We start from the raw sequence: 16,927 nt of genomic DNA on the forward strand, positions 1-16,927 counted from the left end.
TGATGCTGTCCGAAAACTCCGACCTGGGAAAGCAGCAGCAGCTCTGTGGTCTTAACAAGAGACGGGATTCTGCTACGCAAACAAATGATGGAGGGAATGCTGAATGAATCATACATTCACCCCCAGTTAAGAGATCTGGGTTAAACCCATCGTTCTTTTGCTCACCATGCCACCCCAGTTTAGACCTGCCATATGCAAATCAGTCTTGACCCTGTGTGAATTTAAAGAATTCTTCAGATAGGGGCTCACAAATGATGTCTTTCCCAAATGTCCTTGGTAGCCCATACCTCTTAAATATAGGGGGTCAAATGTACCTCCTCTGCGGGTGTCTGTGGCTGGAGTTCAGCACAAACTAAATGCCAGGAGACGTGTGGAGCTCAGAACTGGCCACCATCTAGAGCAAGTGATCGAGATCCACTAGGGCCTGGGGGGTCAAGGGAGCGAAGAGAGACAAACCACTTAAGGCCCCAACTCCAACTTATTATAGCAGATGAAGGTTAAATGTTAAGAATATGGGGCTGAGCCTAGGCAGGAGGGGGCAACAAGCAGCAAGGGGGACAGCAGAGAAGGACTGGGGGAGAAGGAGTAGACCTTCGAAGGTGCAAGCCTCACCGGACGCTTCCAAGCCAAACAAAGGAAGCTGCAGCACTGGCTTTACCCATGACCACCATCGCCGCCTTAAGTCCCCAACTTCCTGGCTCTCCACCCACACACAAGACCAGCGTTGACCACACTCTGCCTGACCGGCCCCTTGAGAGTAGGGGGGGAGCGAGTCCTGATGTCTGCTACAAGGTGGCTAATGCTGGGAGCCACAGAGACTGCAGTGAACCTCCCCGATGCACACCCTCCAATGCACGTTTCTGGGTTGCTTTTGCGATGGCTCCATGTCATTCACTACTTAATGGCTCTGAGGCAACTGAAGATTTTTGAGGTTCCAATGTCTTCGTAGCTGTCCAGTTTGAGGAGTATTTGTGTGTCATCTGCATGGTTGTCATGTGAGCTGAAATTCCATTGAGCATTGCTGGTAATGACTAAATGTAGATGTTGAAATCATGGGTCTGATGATAGAGCCTTAAGGGACCCCTGCTTTTGTGATGTATGGTTTGGATGAAAAAGAGGGAGCATGGATGACATTTGTTCTGTTTTGAAGGTAGGATGTGATCCAGTTGAGAGCAGTCCCCTCTATGCCGGCTTTGTAGCGACTTTGTATTAGAGTGTCTTGTTAAACTATGTTGAAGGCAACATGGAGGTCCAAGAGAAGTAATGTAGTTTCCCCGATCTGGTCTACTGTATATTTAATGTCATCCCAGATGGGCAGAATCCTGTCTGGTAGTCTGAACGTATGGAGTTATCTTCACTGAATTGTGACATCTTGGGAAAGCTGCTCTTTATATCAGTTTGCCCAGTAAAGGTCCCTCTATAATTGTTGGAGTCATGCAGGTCTAGGTTAATTTTCTTTAATAATGAGCATTTGTATACCTTTTTTATGTCTTATGGAAAGATTCTCATAGTTGAAGAATGATTGATTCTTATTCTTACTGGTGTGGCAGCAGAGGTAAAAGTGAGTACAATGTGAGTTTTTAGCAAACGTTTGAGGTTTGCAAGGGCTTCTTATAAACCAACCCTTGTGAGAACCCCACAAGTCACACCACCCTAGACTTTCTTGGCTGTCTGGTATGGTAGGTGTTAGAAACGGGGTGGGGTCCCTGGCTGGCCAAGGCTCGCGCCAAAGTCAGTCAGAGACCACCATTCCCAAATCAGGGCAAGGGAGTTACACGCCAAGATAACCCCTGCTCACCCTCTAGGTAACGTGACGCGAGCAGCAAGGCTAATCTCGGAGGTGATGTGTAAAGCGTTTGCGCGCGCACCCAGCAACAACACCCAAGGCCCACCACAAAGGAAACTCCACACAAGGTTATATAAAAAAATAGCCTTTGTATTATAGTAAAACTCATTAGATAAAAAACACACACTTTACAATGTGCCAACAGACACGGGCAGAATTCACAGGGGATTATGTACAGGACAGGGCCACATGGATCACTGTCAGGGGTATGCACTTTTTAGAATTAGCACTTGTTGTAATTAGCACTTTGTAGGAATAATAATACTTGTAGGTATAACACTAGTACATAGAACATATAATAACTGTAGCATCAAAATAGTACATGTAGCACACAACCAGTAATTACTGGTAAATGTAAATACCTCCTACGCAACCCTAACCACCTTAGGAAAATCACGCAGGGAACTAGGATCTTACTTGCAGGACCTATAGAAGGAAAAACAATCACCTAAGCAAATAACACATAGCAAAGGGAAAGAAGCAAAACACATGATGCATAAAAACATTCAGAGGTGTAAGAAGAACAAATGCGCAGGAATCACATTGGCAAGTAAATCATAAATTGCGCAAGATGCACATAGGCAAAACACTAGAACTGTCCCTCAGGCCCTCTGGCCTCGCAAGGGCTGAAATGACCTTAGTCCAAAATGTCAGGGCAGGCTGCGCAGGCAGCCAAGAACAAGCCTATACATGGCAGCTGCCCACTAAGGGCTGGGCAGCTGAAAATACTGATGGGGCCAACGCTGGAGCCTCGTGGGCTCAAGGACAACAATGGGGCCAAGCACAGCGTGGGAGCCTCAGGCTCTGACCAACTAACTGTGGGCTGGGGGGCCTTGTGGCCCTAAACAAATACAATGTCACCCAAGAGCCTCTCAGGGCTCGTAAACAATGTGGGCTGTGAGCCTCTCTGGGCTCTAAAACAACTGTGGGCTGGGAGCCTCACAGGCTCTAAATAAAGAATGCCGCAGGGCCTTTCTGATTCAAAAAAGGGGGTGTTGATGAACAGAGTGTCTGAATTAAGCAGACCACTCTTACCCAGTCCAAAGATCAGGGCTTGATCCATCACCGTTATTTATCTCACTGCACCATCTCAGCTCAGAACCTGGCTATATGCAAATTAGTCTGCCCCTGGCCCAGTGCATCATGGGAACAGGGCAGACTAAACTACCAAGCCAATTCTTCACCAGAAAGGAGACAAGCTACCGGGGACCGGTTTCTGGCATTTCAGCCGTCTTCGGCCCGGCTTGCTTGAATCCTGATGGTGCAGTGAGAAAGGGACTCATGTCTGAGTATACCCTGCCACACCTATAGTGGCCAAAAACGATTCAGAAAAGGGGGTGGTGATGAACAGAGTGTCTGAATTAAGCAGACCACTCTTACCCAGTCCAAAGATCAGGGCTTGATCCATCACCGTTATTTATCTCACTGCACCATCCCAGCTCAGAACCTGGCTATATGCAAATCAGTCTGTCCCTGGCCCAGTGCATCAAGCCCTGATCTTTGGACTGGGTAAGAGTGGTCTGCTTAATTCAGGCACTCTGTTCATCACCACCCCCTTTTCTGAATCATTTTGTCCACCATAAGCGTGGAAGGGTATACTCAGATGTGAGTCCCTTGCTCATTGCACCAACAGGATTCAAGCAAGCCGGGCCGACGACGGCTGAAATGCCAGAAACCGGTCCCCGGAAGCTTGTTTCCTTCCCAGTATAAGAATTGGCTTGGTAGTTTGGTTTGCCCTGTTCCCATCATGCACTGGGACAGGAACGGACTAATTTGCATGTAGCCAGGTTCTGAGCTGGGATGGTGCAGTGAGCTAAAAAACGGTGATGGATCAAGCCCTGATCTTTGGACTGGGTAAGAGTGGTCTGCTTAATTCAGACACTCTGTTCATCACCACGGACTCTTCTTTCAGTGCGGGCTCTCCTCTACTCATGGGAGCCCCGCGAGCGCCGGCAGCCTTCCTCCTTCCTCCTTCCGCCAGCACGTCCCATCGCGGGGTAGGCTCCCGCCTGGGCTTCCTGTTGTCTGCTCGACCCGCCTCCGGCCTGCCTGACTTCCGGTTTGGGCGCCGGGCGGTGACAGGGACAATTGCGGGCACGGTTTTACGGGGCAAGTGAGGGGCGGCACCCTCGGAAGTGGAATAAAAGCGCTATTAAGCGCTTGGGGGGAAAGTAAAGCGCTCCCAGCGCTACAAGTAAAATACGGTACAAAAGGGGGTGGTGAAGGACGGAGCATCTGAATCAATCAAACACTCACACCCAGTCAAAAGATCATACCCTGCCACACTTATGGCGACCAAAAGCGGTACAAAAGGGGGTGCTCAGACGTGAGTCCCTTGCTCACTTTGCCACTGGATTCAAGCAAGCCGGGCTGAAGACGGCTGGAATGTAAGAAACCGGTCCTCGGAAGCTTGTTTCCGGTCCAGGGAAGGCATGGCTTGGTAGTTCGGGCTGGACTGTTCCCATGAGGCACAGGGTCAGACTGATTTGCATATAGCCATGTCTGAACTGGGGTGGCAGAGTGGGCTAAAGAACGGTGATGGATTAAACCCCGATCTTTTGACTGGGTGTGAGTATTTGATTGGTTCAGATGCTCTGTCCATTACCACCCCCTTTTGTACCACAAGTAAAATACAGCGCTATAAGTGAAATAAAGCGCTCTCAGTGCTAGGCAGGGAGTCACAGCGCTCCCCAGCGCTGAAGGACAAGAGACCACCCCCTTTTGTACCACAAGTAAAATACAGCGCTATAAGTGAAATAAAGCGCTCTCAGCGCTAGGCAGGGAGTCACAGCGCTCCCCAGCGCTGAAGGACAAGAGAAAAGCGCTCTCAAGTGCTAGGGGCAAGGATAAAGCGCTCCCAGCGCTACAAGCAAGATAGAGCTCCAGCCAAGGTCTGGAGGCAGGCAGGGGGGGCAAGGCTGGGCCCAGAGCCAGCTCACTGGGCCTCCAGGCAGGGAGGCAGTCCAAGTGGTGGTCCACCTGGCGCCCAGCAACAGCAACAGCCCCCCTCAGACAGGATCCCGGAACAGAACAACTTGTAAGGGGACACAGCCCCTTCTTATACTGTAAAATCCTTTGTCTGGCTTCAGGGTGAAGGGAAAAACCAGTTGCAGCTGGTTTGTGAGCACTCTTGATGTGCTCAGCCCCTCACTCTATTCACTGGCAGGGCTAGGGTCATTAGACGCACCACAGGGGGCGGAGCCAGCATTGTGTGGGGAAAGCCCAGCCCTATTCCGGACCCAGATGCACCCCTCCCTCACATCACTCATGCTAATCTCTCCACTCACCACCGGGCAGGCCCATCCAGACTCCTGGAGCCAGGCTCACCAGCCAGCTCCAGCCAATCACACACCAGCACACTTACTGCACACACACACCAATGTCTAGAAGTGGCACTTCCCCACTAGACACATACACGCTGCATACATCATTGCGCAGCATTCAATCTCACAAGTTCGCACATACCAAACTCGAGCCTGCACTCCCCACACATCAGGAATTAACACGGACACACACATTCCCCATGCATTCCTATGGGAGGGCAGGCCAGCCTCACTACAAGCACGCACTTTACTCTGGGACACAGGGAAAAAGTGCCCCGAGACCGAAAATCACTAACACAGATCACATATTAAGAGCAAAAAGATTAGGGGTGAACCTGCCAGAAGGGCCAAGTCCAACAGTAGGTTTCTTAGGGTGGTAGCTGAACTGGGGCCCAACATCTTCAGCTACCTACACTGTAAAAAAAAGTATTTTTGCTGGTGAAGTATGATATCTCCAGGTTGCGTTTTGGGGTGTTGTGTGCCGCTTCAGGGGCTAAGCACAGCCACACCAGTGAGATACCATGTTTATCCAGGGACATATGGGTCCACAGAATAGTAGAATATTTGTTATTACCAATTGGATATGATTGCATTTGTGGTTTCCAAATGTAAGCCAGATTGCAAGAAAGAAGATGTTTTGCAAAATGACCTCTGAAGACCTAGTGAAGTAGTGTGGCTCACTGGTTAGAGGCGGCAGACCCGAGAGCAGAGGACGGCCCGGGACCAGGGTTCGATTCCCGGCGCGGCAGGTTTCTGGACCAGGGTCAGCGGACTCGATAATTCTCTCGCCTCGGTGTCCACTCTGATCAGCGATCACACTCGGCAACTCTGGGCATTAGCTTGCCTCATCTTCACTAACGGCCCCACCAGACCGCTGGGGATGCCTGGTCTCACCCTGGAGATACCCATTAAGGGACCATCTCTCAGGGAAGCCAGGAAGGGTTTCGCAGCGGTCGAAGCGCCTTGGGACCCTACGGGTAAGTAGTGCGCTATATAAATGCCTATACATTACATTACATTGAATCACATGACAGCGTGGACAACTACAAATTCAGAGGTGTACAATTAGCCACTGCTCCTAACCTACGTATCTTGTGTACATTTCAGCAATAATAGGTTTCCTTCATGCTCATTTTCACTTCTTTGTATTTTTCCGTATGAATTGCTGTGTGGTTGAAACACAATGAAAAATCATTGTAAAGTGCAGCTCATTTTTTGGTTCTGGGTGTCAGATAGGGGTGGGCGGACATTTCCGTTCCTCCCAAGGAATGGGCGGAGATTTGCCCCTTCCGCAAAGAAGGCAGGGAAACGGGGCAAATCTCCGCACACTCGTGCGTGGGCGGAATGGAAGTTCGCCGCCTGCCTCCCGCCCGCAATATTAAACATTCATTAAAGCCTAAAATAAGATTTAATAACACTTACCTTGTCATCTTCCTGGTCTATCACGCATTCTTCTTGAAACTGCGCAGGCGCGGGAGCCTGCACATGCGAATTCCTGGTGAGGAATCATGAGCCACAACTTGATCTGATTGACAGTGTCAAAAGCACTTGATAGGTCCATGAAGGCAAGATATAAAGAGCTCTTCATGGACCTAGTTTACTTATTTACAATCAGGGACAAATTGAGGCATTGCTCAGTGATTCCCAATCCTTGCCGAAAACCGTACGGTACTCTTGACAGTACATGATTGTCGGCTGCCCATTCTTCTAATCGAGCCAGGAGGACTCCTACTAAAACCTTTACGGTGGAGTCAGTTAATGAAATCGGACTGTATCAGGACGGGTCTTTTTTTGCCCCCCTTTTTAAAAACCAGAACCACTATCGCCTCACTCCAAAAGGACAAAGGGCCGACAATAGCAGCTCTAATAACATTAGTTATTAGTGGAGCCAGAGACTTACATTGTCCTTAAACAAATCTAAGAGCACCCCATCTGGACCAGGCACTTTAAAGCGAATGCCCTGAGTAATAGCATGTTCCACCTCTTTTACTCTTTCCCCCGCTTTTACGGCCCCTACTGGTCCGTGAATGTCTAAAACGTGTACATCATTTGAAAGGTTAAAACTATGAATAAAATGAGCCTCCCAGACTTCCCCTAATATCACAGATTTCATTCTAAAAGATAAGGTCAAAGGATAGAGCATAGTTACAGTGGCTCTCCTAATAGGAATGGAAGGTGGTGCTTCCCATAGGTATTTCACGCAGTAAACACTACAGCCCGTCGCTCACTGTCATTTATAGTTATTCAGGTTGATCACGTGAGAGCACCTACAACAGAAAAGTACACCCATTAACGCACACATACCCATGCAACCGGAAAGCTAAATAAAATAATACATTAACTAACATTTTCTGGCCATCGGTTTTACTTCTGAAACTAATAATAAAGACTGCCACCACTTTAAACCAATGGGACAGACTAAGTTGTATTTCAGTAGAACATAATCTTGTTACAGGCATGACCGCGGCTGGTGCAGGTGAATTGCTCTAATCGAAAACAGAGGGTTTCTCGTGGGAAGACATATTTCTCGTGATTATGTTTGTTTTTGTCTTTTCCTTTGTCGGATCATGTACTTGGAAATGAGGACATAGTAAGACATGAATATTTTTTCATATTGATGATTTAATTTTACAGATGCAGATTCTTCTTATTACAACCTGATTCTGAAGAAGGCTGGACAGTTCCTAACTGATTTGCAAATCAGTCTGTTGAAGTTTGCTATTTCCATCAGAGCATACTCTCCAACAGTTCAGATGTTCCAGCAAGTAAGTGGTACCTTCTGAGATGCTTACCCCCCCCCCCCTCCCTTTTGCAGTGTTTTTAGTGGGAGAAATGCACATTTAGGAATCCAGCCCACTGAGTTATGTTTTATTCATTGTTAGGCCTGGCTACACACAGCTCTAGCCCTGTGTCAGACAGGTGCTTTCTTACTACTTCTTAAAAAATACATAGAGCTCCTTCATGAGAGGTACCACTCTCTTACCACATGCTGTTGGGTTTTTTCAGTGTATGATTTCGCCAATTATGGAGAACTTCCATCACAATGGTTGAGGGACTATTTTGCTTCTCAAAAGAGCAGTGAATTATCACACTCCTCGCCCTATCACATTGAATCATTTGTCCCCATTGGATTCTGAATACTACGTTTTCTCTAGCACATGGATTGAAAGCACTTTTAATGCATTTGTTAAGCTTGAGTGTGCACCTAATATGGCCTCCTACTTGCTTTTCTTAATATTACTATGATCATTAGGCTGCACTGACCCCAAGTTAGCAATCCCGAAGTCTCACTGGATCTTGACTTTTTTTAAGCTGGTGGCTTATCTTCATTGCTGTTAGGCAACATTTTTTGTTTTTAGTCACCTGAAAAGGTTGGGTTTTTTTCCCACTGGGGCAGAATAACTTTATTTTCTTTTATCTCCTGGTGGACAGAGTTTGTGTTTATTTTCTCACTTCCAATCGTGGGCTAAATATTTTTCTTCACCTAAATGTTATTTGATATAGTCCTGCTATCGTGTTTCTAGAAACAAAATCAAGACTATAATTAACAGTACCTCTCTCTCAGACAGTTTGATACTCCCGTGCCTGCTTTAAATGTCACAGCTCTTGTTTTTCCCCAGTAAGAAATTGGGTCTCTAGTTGGCAGTGGTTTGCACCCTGTTGAAGTAGGGACCCTCACTCTAGTCAGGATGAGGAAGTCTCACAGCTATGATAACCCCTGCTCACCCCCTTGGTATCTTGGCACAAGCAGTCAGCTTATCTCAGAGGCAATGTGTAAAGCATTTGTACATATACACACACAATAACACCGTGAAGACACTACAAAAGAAGTCCGAAACAGATTAGAAAAATGGCCAATATTTATCTGAATACAACAAGACCAAAACAACAATAAATCCAAAATACACAAGTGAGGAGATCACTTTTTAAGGATTAGGCAGGTTTAGTCCATTGAAATCAATGGATGTGTTACTTTTAGCACACAGTACCTTGGATGCGTCAAAACTCAAAGATGATATGAGGTGCAGGGGAGGTGAGGCGCCAGAAAAACAAATTGCTGGAAGGGGAGGTGATGCGTTGATCTCTGAACAAGTGGCCTTGTTTCCTTAATGCTGGGCAACGTCGATGAAGAGACCGCGTCGAAGTACAATGCTTTGAAAATCCAGACATGCTGCGTCGCTGGAGAGGCAATGAAGCAAGCAGTGCGTTGATTCTTCAGCCACAAAGCAGGGGCTGCGTTCTAGTCGGAGAGGGTGCCACAGACGAGGGTGGCTCTGTGCTTGGGACTTGGGCTTGTGGTGATTTTTCACCTGCACAGCAGGCACTGCATCGATTCTTCGACTGCACGGCCGAGATGCGCTAATTAGTCAGCCGCACAGTGATGCTCTGTCGAGAAAACAGCACCGAGAGTCGATGCATGGATTTTCTCACCAGTTTGCACCTCCAAGGGACCAGAAGTTGGATTTGGCACTACTTGGCAGGTCTGGGCTCTCAGCAGAAGAGCCTAGGCACTGGTAGGTAAAGTCTTTGATGGCCCTGAGACTTCTTAACAGGATGCAAGCATGCACAAGCTCTTGGAGAACCTTGAAAGCAGTATTCAGAAAGCAAAGGCCTGTCCTTTCACTCTCAGGACAGAAGCAGCCAGCAGAAGGCCAGCACAAGAAAGCAACGGGCAGAGTGTCAGTCCCTCCTACAGCATCCAACTCTTTTTCCTGGCAGAATGTCCTTTATCCAGAAGTATTCTGATTTGAGAGTGTCAAAGGTCCAATACTTATACCCATTTCTGCCTTTGAAGTAGGCAAACTTCAAAGGAAAGTCTTTGTAGTTCACAAGACCCTGCCTTTGCCTGACCTGGCTCCAGACACACTACAGGGGGGTAGAGACAGCTCTGTGTGAGGACAGGTATTGCACTATTCATTTGTCAGTGACAACTTATCCCACCACTCCAGCTCAAGAAGGTCCATCAGCCTGGTGACGCCCCATCAGGATAAGCAAGGCACACCTTCAGCTTCCTTTGTGTGACTGTCTAGAGTGAATGCACAAGAGCCCAACTGTCATGCTAACCCAGACGTGGATTCTATAGACAGGCAGAGGCACAGAATTGTTATGCAAGAAAAGGCCTACTTTCTAAAAGTTGCATTTACGAACACGCAATTTAAAAAACAACTTCACCAAAAGATGTACTTTTAAATTGTGAGTTCACAGATCCTAAACTCCAAATCTCTATCAACTTCCAATGGGAGTTTAAACGTAAAAGATATTTCAAGGCAGTCTCCATATTACCCCGTGGGAGAAATAGTACCTGCAATATAAAACCCGAAATTAGCAGCGTTTCACTATTATGTTATGTAAAACACAACAGTACATGTCCTACCTTTTAAATACATTGCACCCAGTCCATGGGGCTACCTTGAGCCTACCCTAGAGGTATGATACATGTAATAAAAGGGAAAGTGTGGGCCTGGCAAGTGCGTGCATTTGCCAGATCAACATGGCAGGTTAAAACTGCACACACAGACACTGCAGTGGCAGATCTGAGACATGGTTAGAAGGCTACTCACGTGGTGCAGGCCTACTAGTAGCAGTTGATTTTACAGGCCCTGGGCACACCTGGTGCACTTTACTAGGAGCCTCAAATCAAATATGCCAATCATGGATAAACCAATCTAAAATACAATTTATGCACTTGAGCACTGGTTAGAAGTGGTAAAGTACCCAGAGTCCTAAAGCAAACAAAACAAGTCAGAACAAATAGAGGGAAGAAGGCAACACGTTTGGGGATAACCCTGCAAAAAGAGCCACGTCCAACATCCCCTAGTCACTAACTTGTGGAATGGGATCCTTTTCATCTACTTATTTTTTAGGTCTCGGCTGGAGAAAGCAGCGACCATGCGCTGTTCTTGGCATCCGAGAGCTTCTTGGAATCAATTCAGACTCCAAAGCTCTCGGAGGCGGAGTTGAAGCCCCGCCCATCTTTTTTTTTTTTCACAACAAGTTTATTGACAAAGATGAGCATATGTAATATGATGGACCCCCACAATCGGGATGGCACCATCAAACATTCCGGTACAATCAAGAAAATAGAATTGAGTACTGAGTAGTTAGCCGAGGATCATTGCAACACAAGGATACAAGAAAAGATCATCTCTGTCTTTATCATCAAATTACCCACTCTCCCCCAACTCCCAGAGCCCACCCCGGATCCCACCCTAACCCTATGCATGTGTGTATATACGGTGTCGATGAAAATTCTTAGAGTGGCAAGTGTATGTGTGGGGGAACGGGGCCATCTGGCCATAAGGAGTTAAAGATCTTCCTCTGGTTCTGCCGGGGGGTCCAGCGACAAGCCCCTATAGTCCGCCCATCTCTTCCATATCTTAATGTGCTTACGGGGGCACCCTCGGGCTTCGAAGATCGGCTGTTCCAGACCCATGCAGAAGTCTATGCCAGCCTTCCACGCACTCAGGGGGGGGGGTCTCACATCCTTCCATACTCTGGCTAGGTCTCTCTTGGCCACCACCAGCCCCAGGAGGAGCAGGTGTCTCTTGTAGATATTGCCACCAACCCCCTCTAGAATATGCAGCAGACCCAGACGGTGGGTACGAGGGAGGGTCCAGCCCAGCACCTCCGATAGGCAGTCCCACACACCTCTCCAGAAGCCAACCAGCCTAGGACATGACCACATTGTGTGGAGCAACGTGCCCCTCTCCACCCCACATCTCAGACAGTCTGGGGACTCTATCAGTCCTGCCTTCCACAACCGCTCACGAGTATAATAGGCCCTGTGCAGAATTTTGAATTGAATGAGTCGGAATCTGATGGCGATGGCCGCGCCCCTCGGGGATTCCAAGGCCTCTCGCCAATCATCTTCATCTAGCTGACCAATGTCCACCTCCCAGGCCGCCTTTAGCGGGAGGAGGGTGGAGGAGCAATGGATGACCATTGTCTGGTAAATGCGTGATACTTTTTTATCTCCAAGATCGCCCATGAAAACCCCGCCCATCTTTTTAATTGACCAGCGTCATCCTAAATGCAAAATGCTGGCTTCTGATTGTAAAGGAGGCTTCTTTGTTGCCGCCTTGTCTCCTTTCGGCCACGCCCACTGGGATTTGATATTTTACCGGCGGCGTGACACTCTCTCCCTCATTAGGTGGGACGCACTTTTTTCCCCACATTCGGCTATGGCAAAGGCTGCCGCGTGTTTTTCCCATTGTGCTTTCACTTGAAGTGAAAATGCAATGGGAAATTAAACATGTGACTGTCTTTGTGGCATCGCGCTTGTTTACTGACCTTCCATTCTGGTCCCAAGAAAAGAGGTACATTCTGCTCCTTTGCGGTATCCCCACATTCGGCTTTGGTAAAGGCAGCCATCTGTTTATTTTCCATCGCGCTTTCACTTAAAGTGAAAGCACGATGGAAAATTAAACACGCGGCTGCCTGGCGAACGCTTGGTGAAATGGTGTCACAGAGACTTGTTTTCATTGCTCTTCCCTGTACCATTCGTCTGCCTGTCTATTCCATCCTCTCCTTGCCTGTTACCTCCCTCTCTGCCTGCCCTGTCAGATCTTCTGCTGTGTTCCTCGTTACCCACCTACAACCCCCTGCACCCTCTCCTAACCCCTAGTATGTATATCTCACCCAGACAGGCAAATGCTTCCTCTGCGACGAACCATGCCTGCAGAAGTCTGGAGTTTCAGCCCCTTGGAAGGATGCCCGCTTTGACCTCAACAATGTCCCAGGCGTGGGTGTCATGTTTGGGAGAGCTTCATATCTGCGTTGCAGACAATATTCACAAGGCATATGCTGTGCGACTGACCAAAAGTAATGTATTGTGTTTGGCTCACAAGCGTCAGATCCAGTGAACATTGAAAATAGAGAATTTTATAGAGGCGATGATGCAGTTTATTCCTGACAGAATGGCTTAGTGGATTAATGCGCCAGCAGCATCTGCTCAGGAAATCGGCATACAGTATGCCCGGTGCTTTAGTGGGCCGGGTCCTGCCGGTGCTTTTAAGTGTCCCAGATATTTTCTGTGTGTCCTAGATGGTCCCAACAGAACCAGCGCCTGGGCATTGCCTCAGTCTGCGCCACAAATGTGCTGCCTCCGTTCCCTCTCACATCTTATCTTATCTTATCTTATTGTTTTGGTAAAGCGCTTCAGCTGCCCCGGCAATGAGGCGTCCCGGCGCTGGAACCCAGATCAGATCCTAAGCGTGGAGAGTCCATGGACAGAGGAAGGATTACAGGCAAGGGAATAGAAAAGTTTTCACTGCTTTGCGGAAAGCTGATAAGTTGTCTATCGAGCGAATATGATGTGGTAGTTCATTCCACATCTTGGCTCCCAGGAACCTAAAGGAGCGGCCGCCCATGCGGCAGAGTTTTATGCGTGGGACGCATAGAAGGTTTTGGTTGGAAGATCTTAGGTTCCGTGACGGCGCGTAGGGAGTGAGAAGGGGTTGAAGCAGAGGGGGGGTCTTGAGTTTGAGGGTCTTGAACTTGATTCTGGAGTCAACAGGGAGCCAGTGCAGTTTTCTGATGGTCGCTCTGGCTGAGCATCTGCGAGGAATGCCGACCAAAGTTCTAGCCGCAGAGTTCTGCACGCGTTGGAGTCGTGCTAACTCACATTTGTTGGCACCAAGAAGGAGCACATTGGCATAGTCTAGACGCGAGAGGATGGTGGCTTGGATGATGAGTTGGCGGGTCTTTGCGTCGAAGAAGCCTAGTATGTGGCTGAGGCTTCTCAGTAAGCCAATGCAGGTGCCAGCAACTTTTTTGGTGTGGGCTCGAAAGTTGAGTGAGTCGTCCATCCAGACACCCAAGTTTTTCACTAGGGTTTTGGGGGGAGGGATGGTACCAAGGGAGGACGGCCACCAGTGCTCATTCCAAAGGCTGGTGTTTTTGCCAAGGAGAAGCACCTCTGTTTTTCCGCCATTAAGTTGTAAACAGTTCGTTGTCATCCATTGGGCGACCGCAGAGAGTCCGTTTTTGAAATTAGAGGAAAAGTTGGAAGGACCATCTGAGAGAGCGATGGCCAGTTGTGTATCGTCAGCGTACGATACTAATGTCAAGCCCCATTCTTTGGCCACTGCCGCCAGAGGCTGAACATAGAGATTAAAAAGAGAGGGGCTTAACGCAGAGCCCTGCGGGACTCCCTGTTCAATAGGGTGGGGTTTAGATAGAAAGGGGGGGGCAGAAACTCGAAAAGACCTGTTCTCGAGAAAGGATCTGAACCACTCCAAGGCATGACCAGTTACTCCAAAGGTCTCCAGACGATTAAGAAGGATGGCATGGGATACCGTGTCAAATGCCGCGCTGAGATCCAGAAGGATCAGCGCAGCACTTTGACCGGCATCTAAGATCGTTCGGAGGTGCTCTGTGGTGGCTAAGAGAGCAGACTCAGTGCTATGGCCTGGTCTGAACCCATTTTGTGATGGGTCCAGAATGTTGTTTTTGACCATATGCTGGGATAGAGTGCTGTTGACATGCGCTTCAGCGAGTTTGGATAGCCATGGGAGCAGGGAGATTGGACGAAAATTCTCCGGTTTAGATGGATCTAGGGTGGGTTTCTTGATGATAGGCGAAACCCACGCTTGCTTCCAGGCAGATGGTACACACGCTGAAGTGAAGGAGAGGTTCAGGATGGCGGTTAACGCTGGTAGGAAGAAGTTGAGTGACTCTAGGAATTGAGCCGGGTGCATGGGGTCTGCGGGGGAGCCAGATTTGACTTTATTGCATAGTCTGATGAGGATGTCTTTGGAGATTTCTGGGATGTAGGTCAAGGTCGAGTAGCTAGGAGGAACAGAAGGATTGCTGATAGTACTAGGGGCGTGCTGGGGGAAGGAGGTGTAAATTTTCCGTACCTTGTCAACGAAGAACCTGGCAAGTTCTTCGCATTGTTGCTCGGAGGAAATAGTAGGGAGGGGTGTTTTGCTGCTCTGCAGTTCTTGTACAAGTTTGAAGATTTCTTTAGCGGGGGTGGGACTAGATTCGATTTTGTCGGCGTAGAAAGCGGTCCGTGCAGCACGGATGGCTTTGTGATAAGTTTTCTGTAACAGAAGGTATTTAGCTTTATCTTCTTTGTTATATTCCCTACGCCAGAGGCGTTCTGCCTTTTTGCACTCTTTCCGTAGATTTTTGAGTGTGTCGTTGTACCAGGGGTTGGATGGAGAGTTACGACCTTTTGTCCATTTTGCTGGGATGAGACTGTCTAGTCCGCCCGTAATCCACTCATGAAACGTGCTGTAGTTAGCGTTGATGTCAGAGTTGTTGTCAAGGTAGAAATCCCCTAGGGTCTTGTGTAAGTCCTCTTGAGACAGTTTATGCCATGGTCTTTTTAGGCGGCTGGTCGATGCCGTATTGAGCCTGCTTTTATTGACCAGAATGGCCAGTTTAATAAGGGAGTGATCTGTCCATCCCATAGGAAGGGGTGGCTCTGAGGTGAGTTCTTCTAAGTTTGAAAAAACTGGGTCTAGGATGTGGCCAGCTAGGTGAGTTGGAGTGGAGATGAGGGGGTTGAGTTGCAGTGCGGAGAGGTCTGCAAGGAGTGTTTTGATCGTAGGGTCATTAAGTAGATCAAAATGAAGATTAAGGTCTCCCAGAATGGTAAAATTGGGGCTTTTGGTTTTTAGAGAGGTTGTTGACTCAAGGAGGGCCTCAATGAATTTTGAAGAGGGGCCAGGTGGGCGGTAGATGTAGAGACCCGACACGGTGAAGTTGGGATTTATGATGATTTTGAAGTGGGCACCTCTCATTATCCCAGGCTGTTCTGCTATGTCCCTCAAGCGACTGCACTGTGCTCCCTGGTCCCAATTGCCCTAACTGTGTCCTCGCATGCTGTGTATACCTGGCTAATTATAACAAGCATTGAAAATGCAATATGTCTCGCCTTTTATTAAGTTAAAGCCATTTGGTTTGCTATAGAATACCATTAGCAATGCAAATGGCTTTAACTTAATCAAAGGCGAGACCTATTGCATTTTCAATGCTTGTTGCTATGGGTTGTCAGAGACATCAGTGCTGGTTCGTCTCCTTCCAGCTCATGTGCTAGTCTTGGTTTAAACTAAATACGAGTTAGTGTATTCCGCTAGGTATTACTATGTGTCTTCTCAACGCCCCCCCCCCCCCCCCCCCTCCTCTCCTCCACCTGGGTCTGGGCAAGCCTATCCACTTGTGAGAACACATTTACTTCACAGTGAATTACTCTGATGCTCCCAATAACAACATTGTGGACAAACGCTATGTTATCTTCACTGCAGACAACTGTAAATGGGAATGTGCCTGAACAGAGAGCCAAACATATTTGCTGATTGATTTCAATATGAATGTACATATAAGCCTCTGTTTTCTTCAGAATCTTCTTTCTTCCACCGCCCCGTTTCTGAACCAGCTCCTCAGCATCAAGAAGGTTGTTGTCCTTGATGGAGACGGTCAAATAAACTTAGCTAAGAAAAAACATCTGCATTCTTCTCTGAAAGTTTAAATAAGAGCTTTTTCATTAACTCTGTTTTCATGAAAATCTAAAAACTTTTTCCCAGTGGAGAGGTATTTTTACTTATCACATTATCATGCATGTCCAGCTATCTTTCCCAACAATAAATGCTATTCACGCACCCAGTGAAATAGTGAAATGTTACAGTTGTTTTGAAGTGACTAATTTCTAAATTTAACAAGAATTGGCAAAGGCAGTAGTTCAGGCTTTAAGGCATGGAAACACAGACGTGCGTGATTATATAGTTTACATACATTCGTTCATTCAAGC

General features: G+C 47.7%; 1 protein-coding gene across 1 annotated transcript in view; it reads left to right on the plus strand.

Annotated features, from left to right (window-relative positions):
* Positions 1 to 16,927, plus strand: part of UGGT2 (UDP-glucose glycoprotein glucosyltransferase 2) — a 1,432,652-nt gene that overhangs the window by 97,612 nt on the left and 1,318,113 nt on the right. Inside the window, exon 3 of the mRNA XM_086936163.1 lies at positions 7,804 to 7,934. Coding sequence (XP_086792289.1) covers positions 7,804 to 7,934 — 131 coding nt within the window. The remainder of the gene's footprint in view (positions 1 to 7,803; positions 7,935 to 16,927) is intronic.

Source organism: Lissotriton vulgaris, chromosome 8 (assembly GCF_964263255.1).
Source record: "Lissotriton vulgaris chromosome 8, aLisVul1.2, whole genome shotgun sequence".
In the NCBI taxonomy this organism is placed as follows: Eukaryota; Metazoa; Chordata; class Amphibia; order Caudata; family Salamandridae; genus Lissotriton; species Lissotriton vulgaris.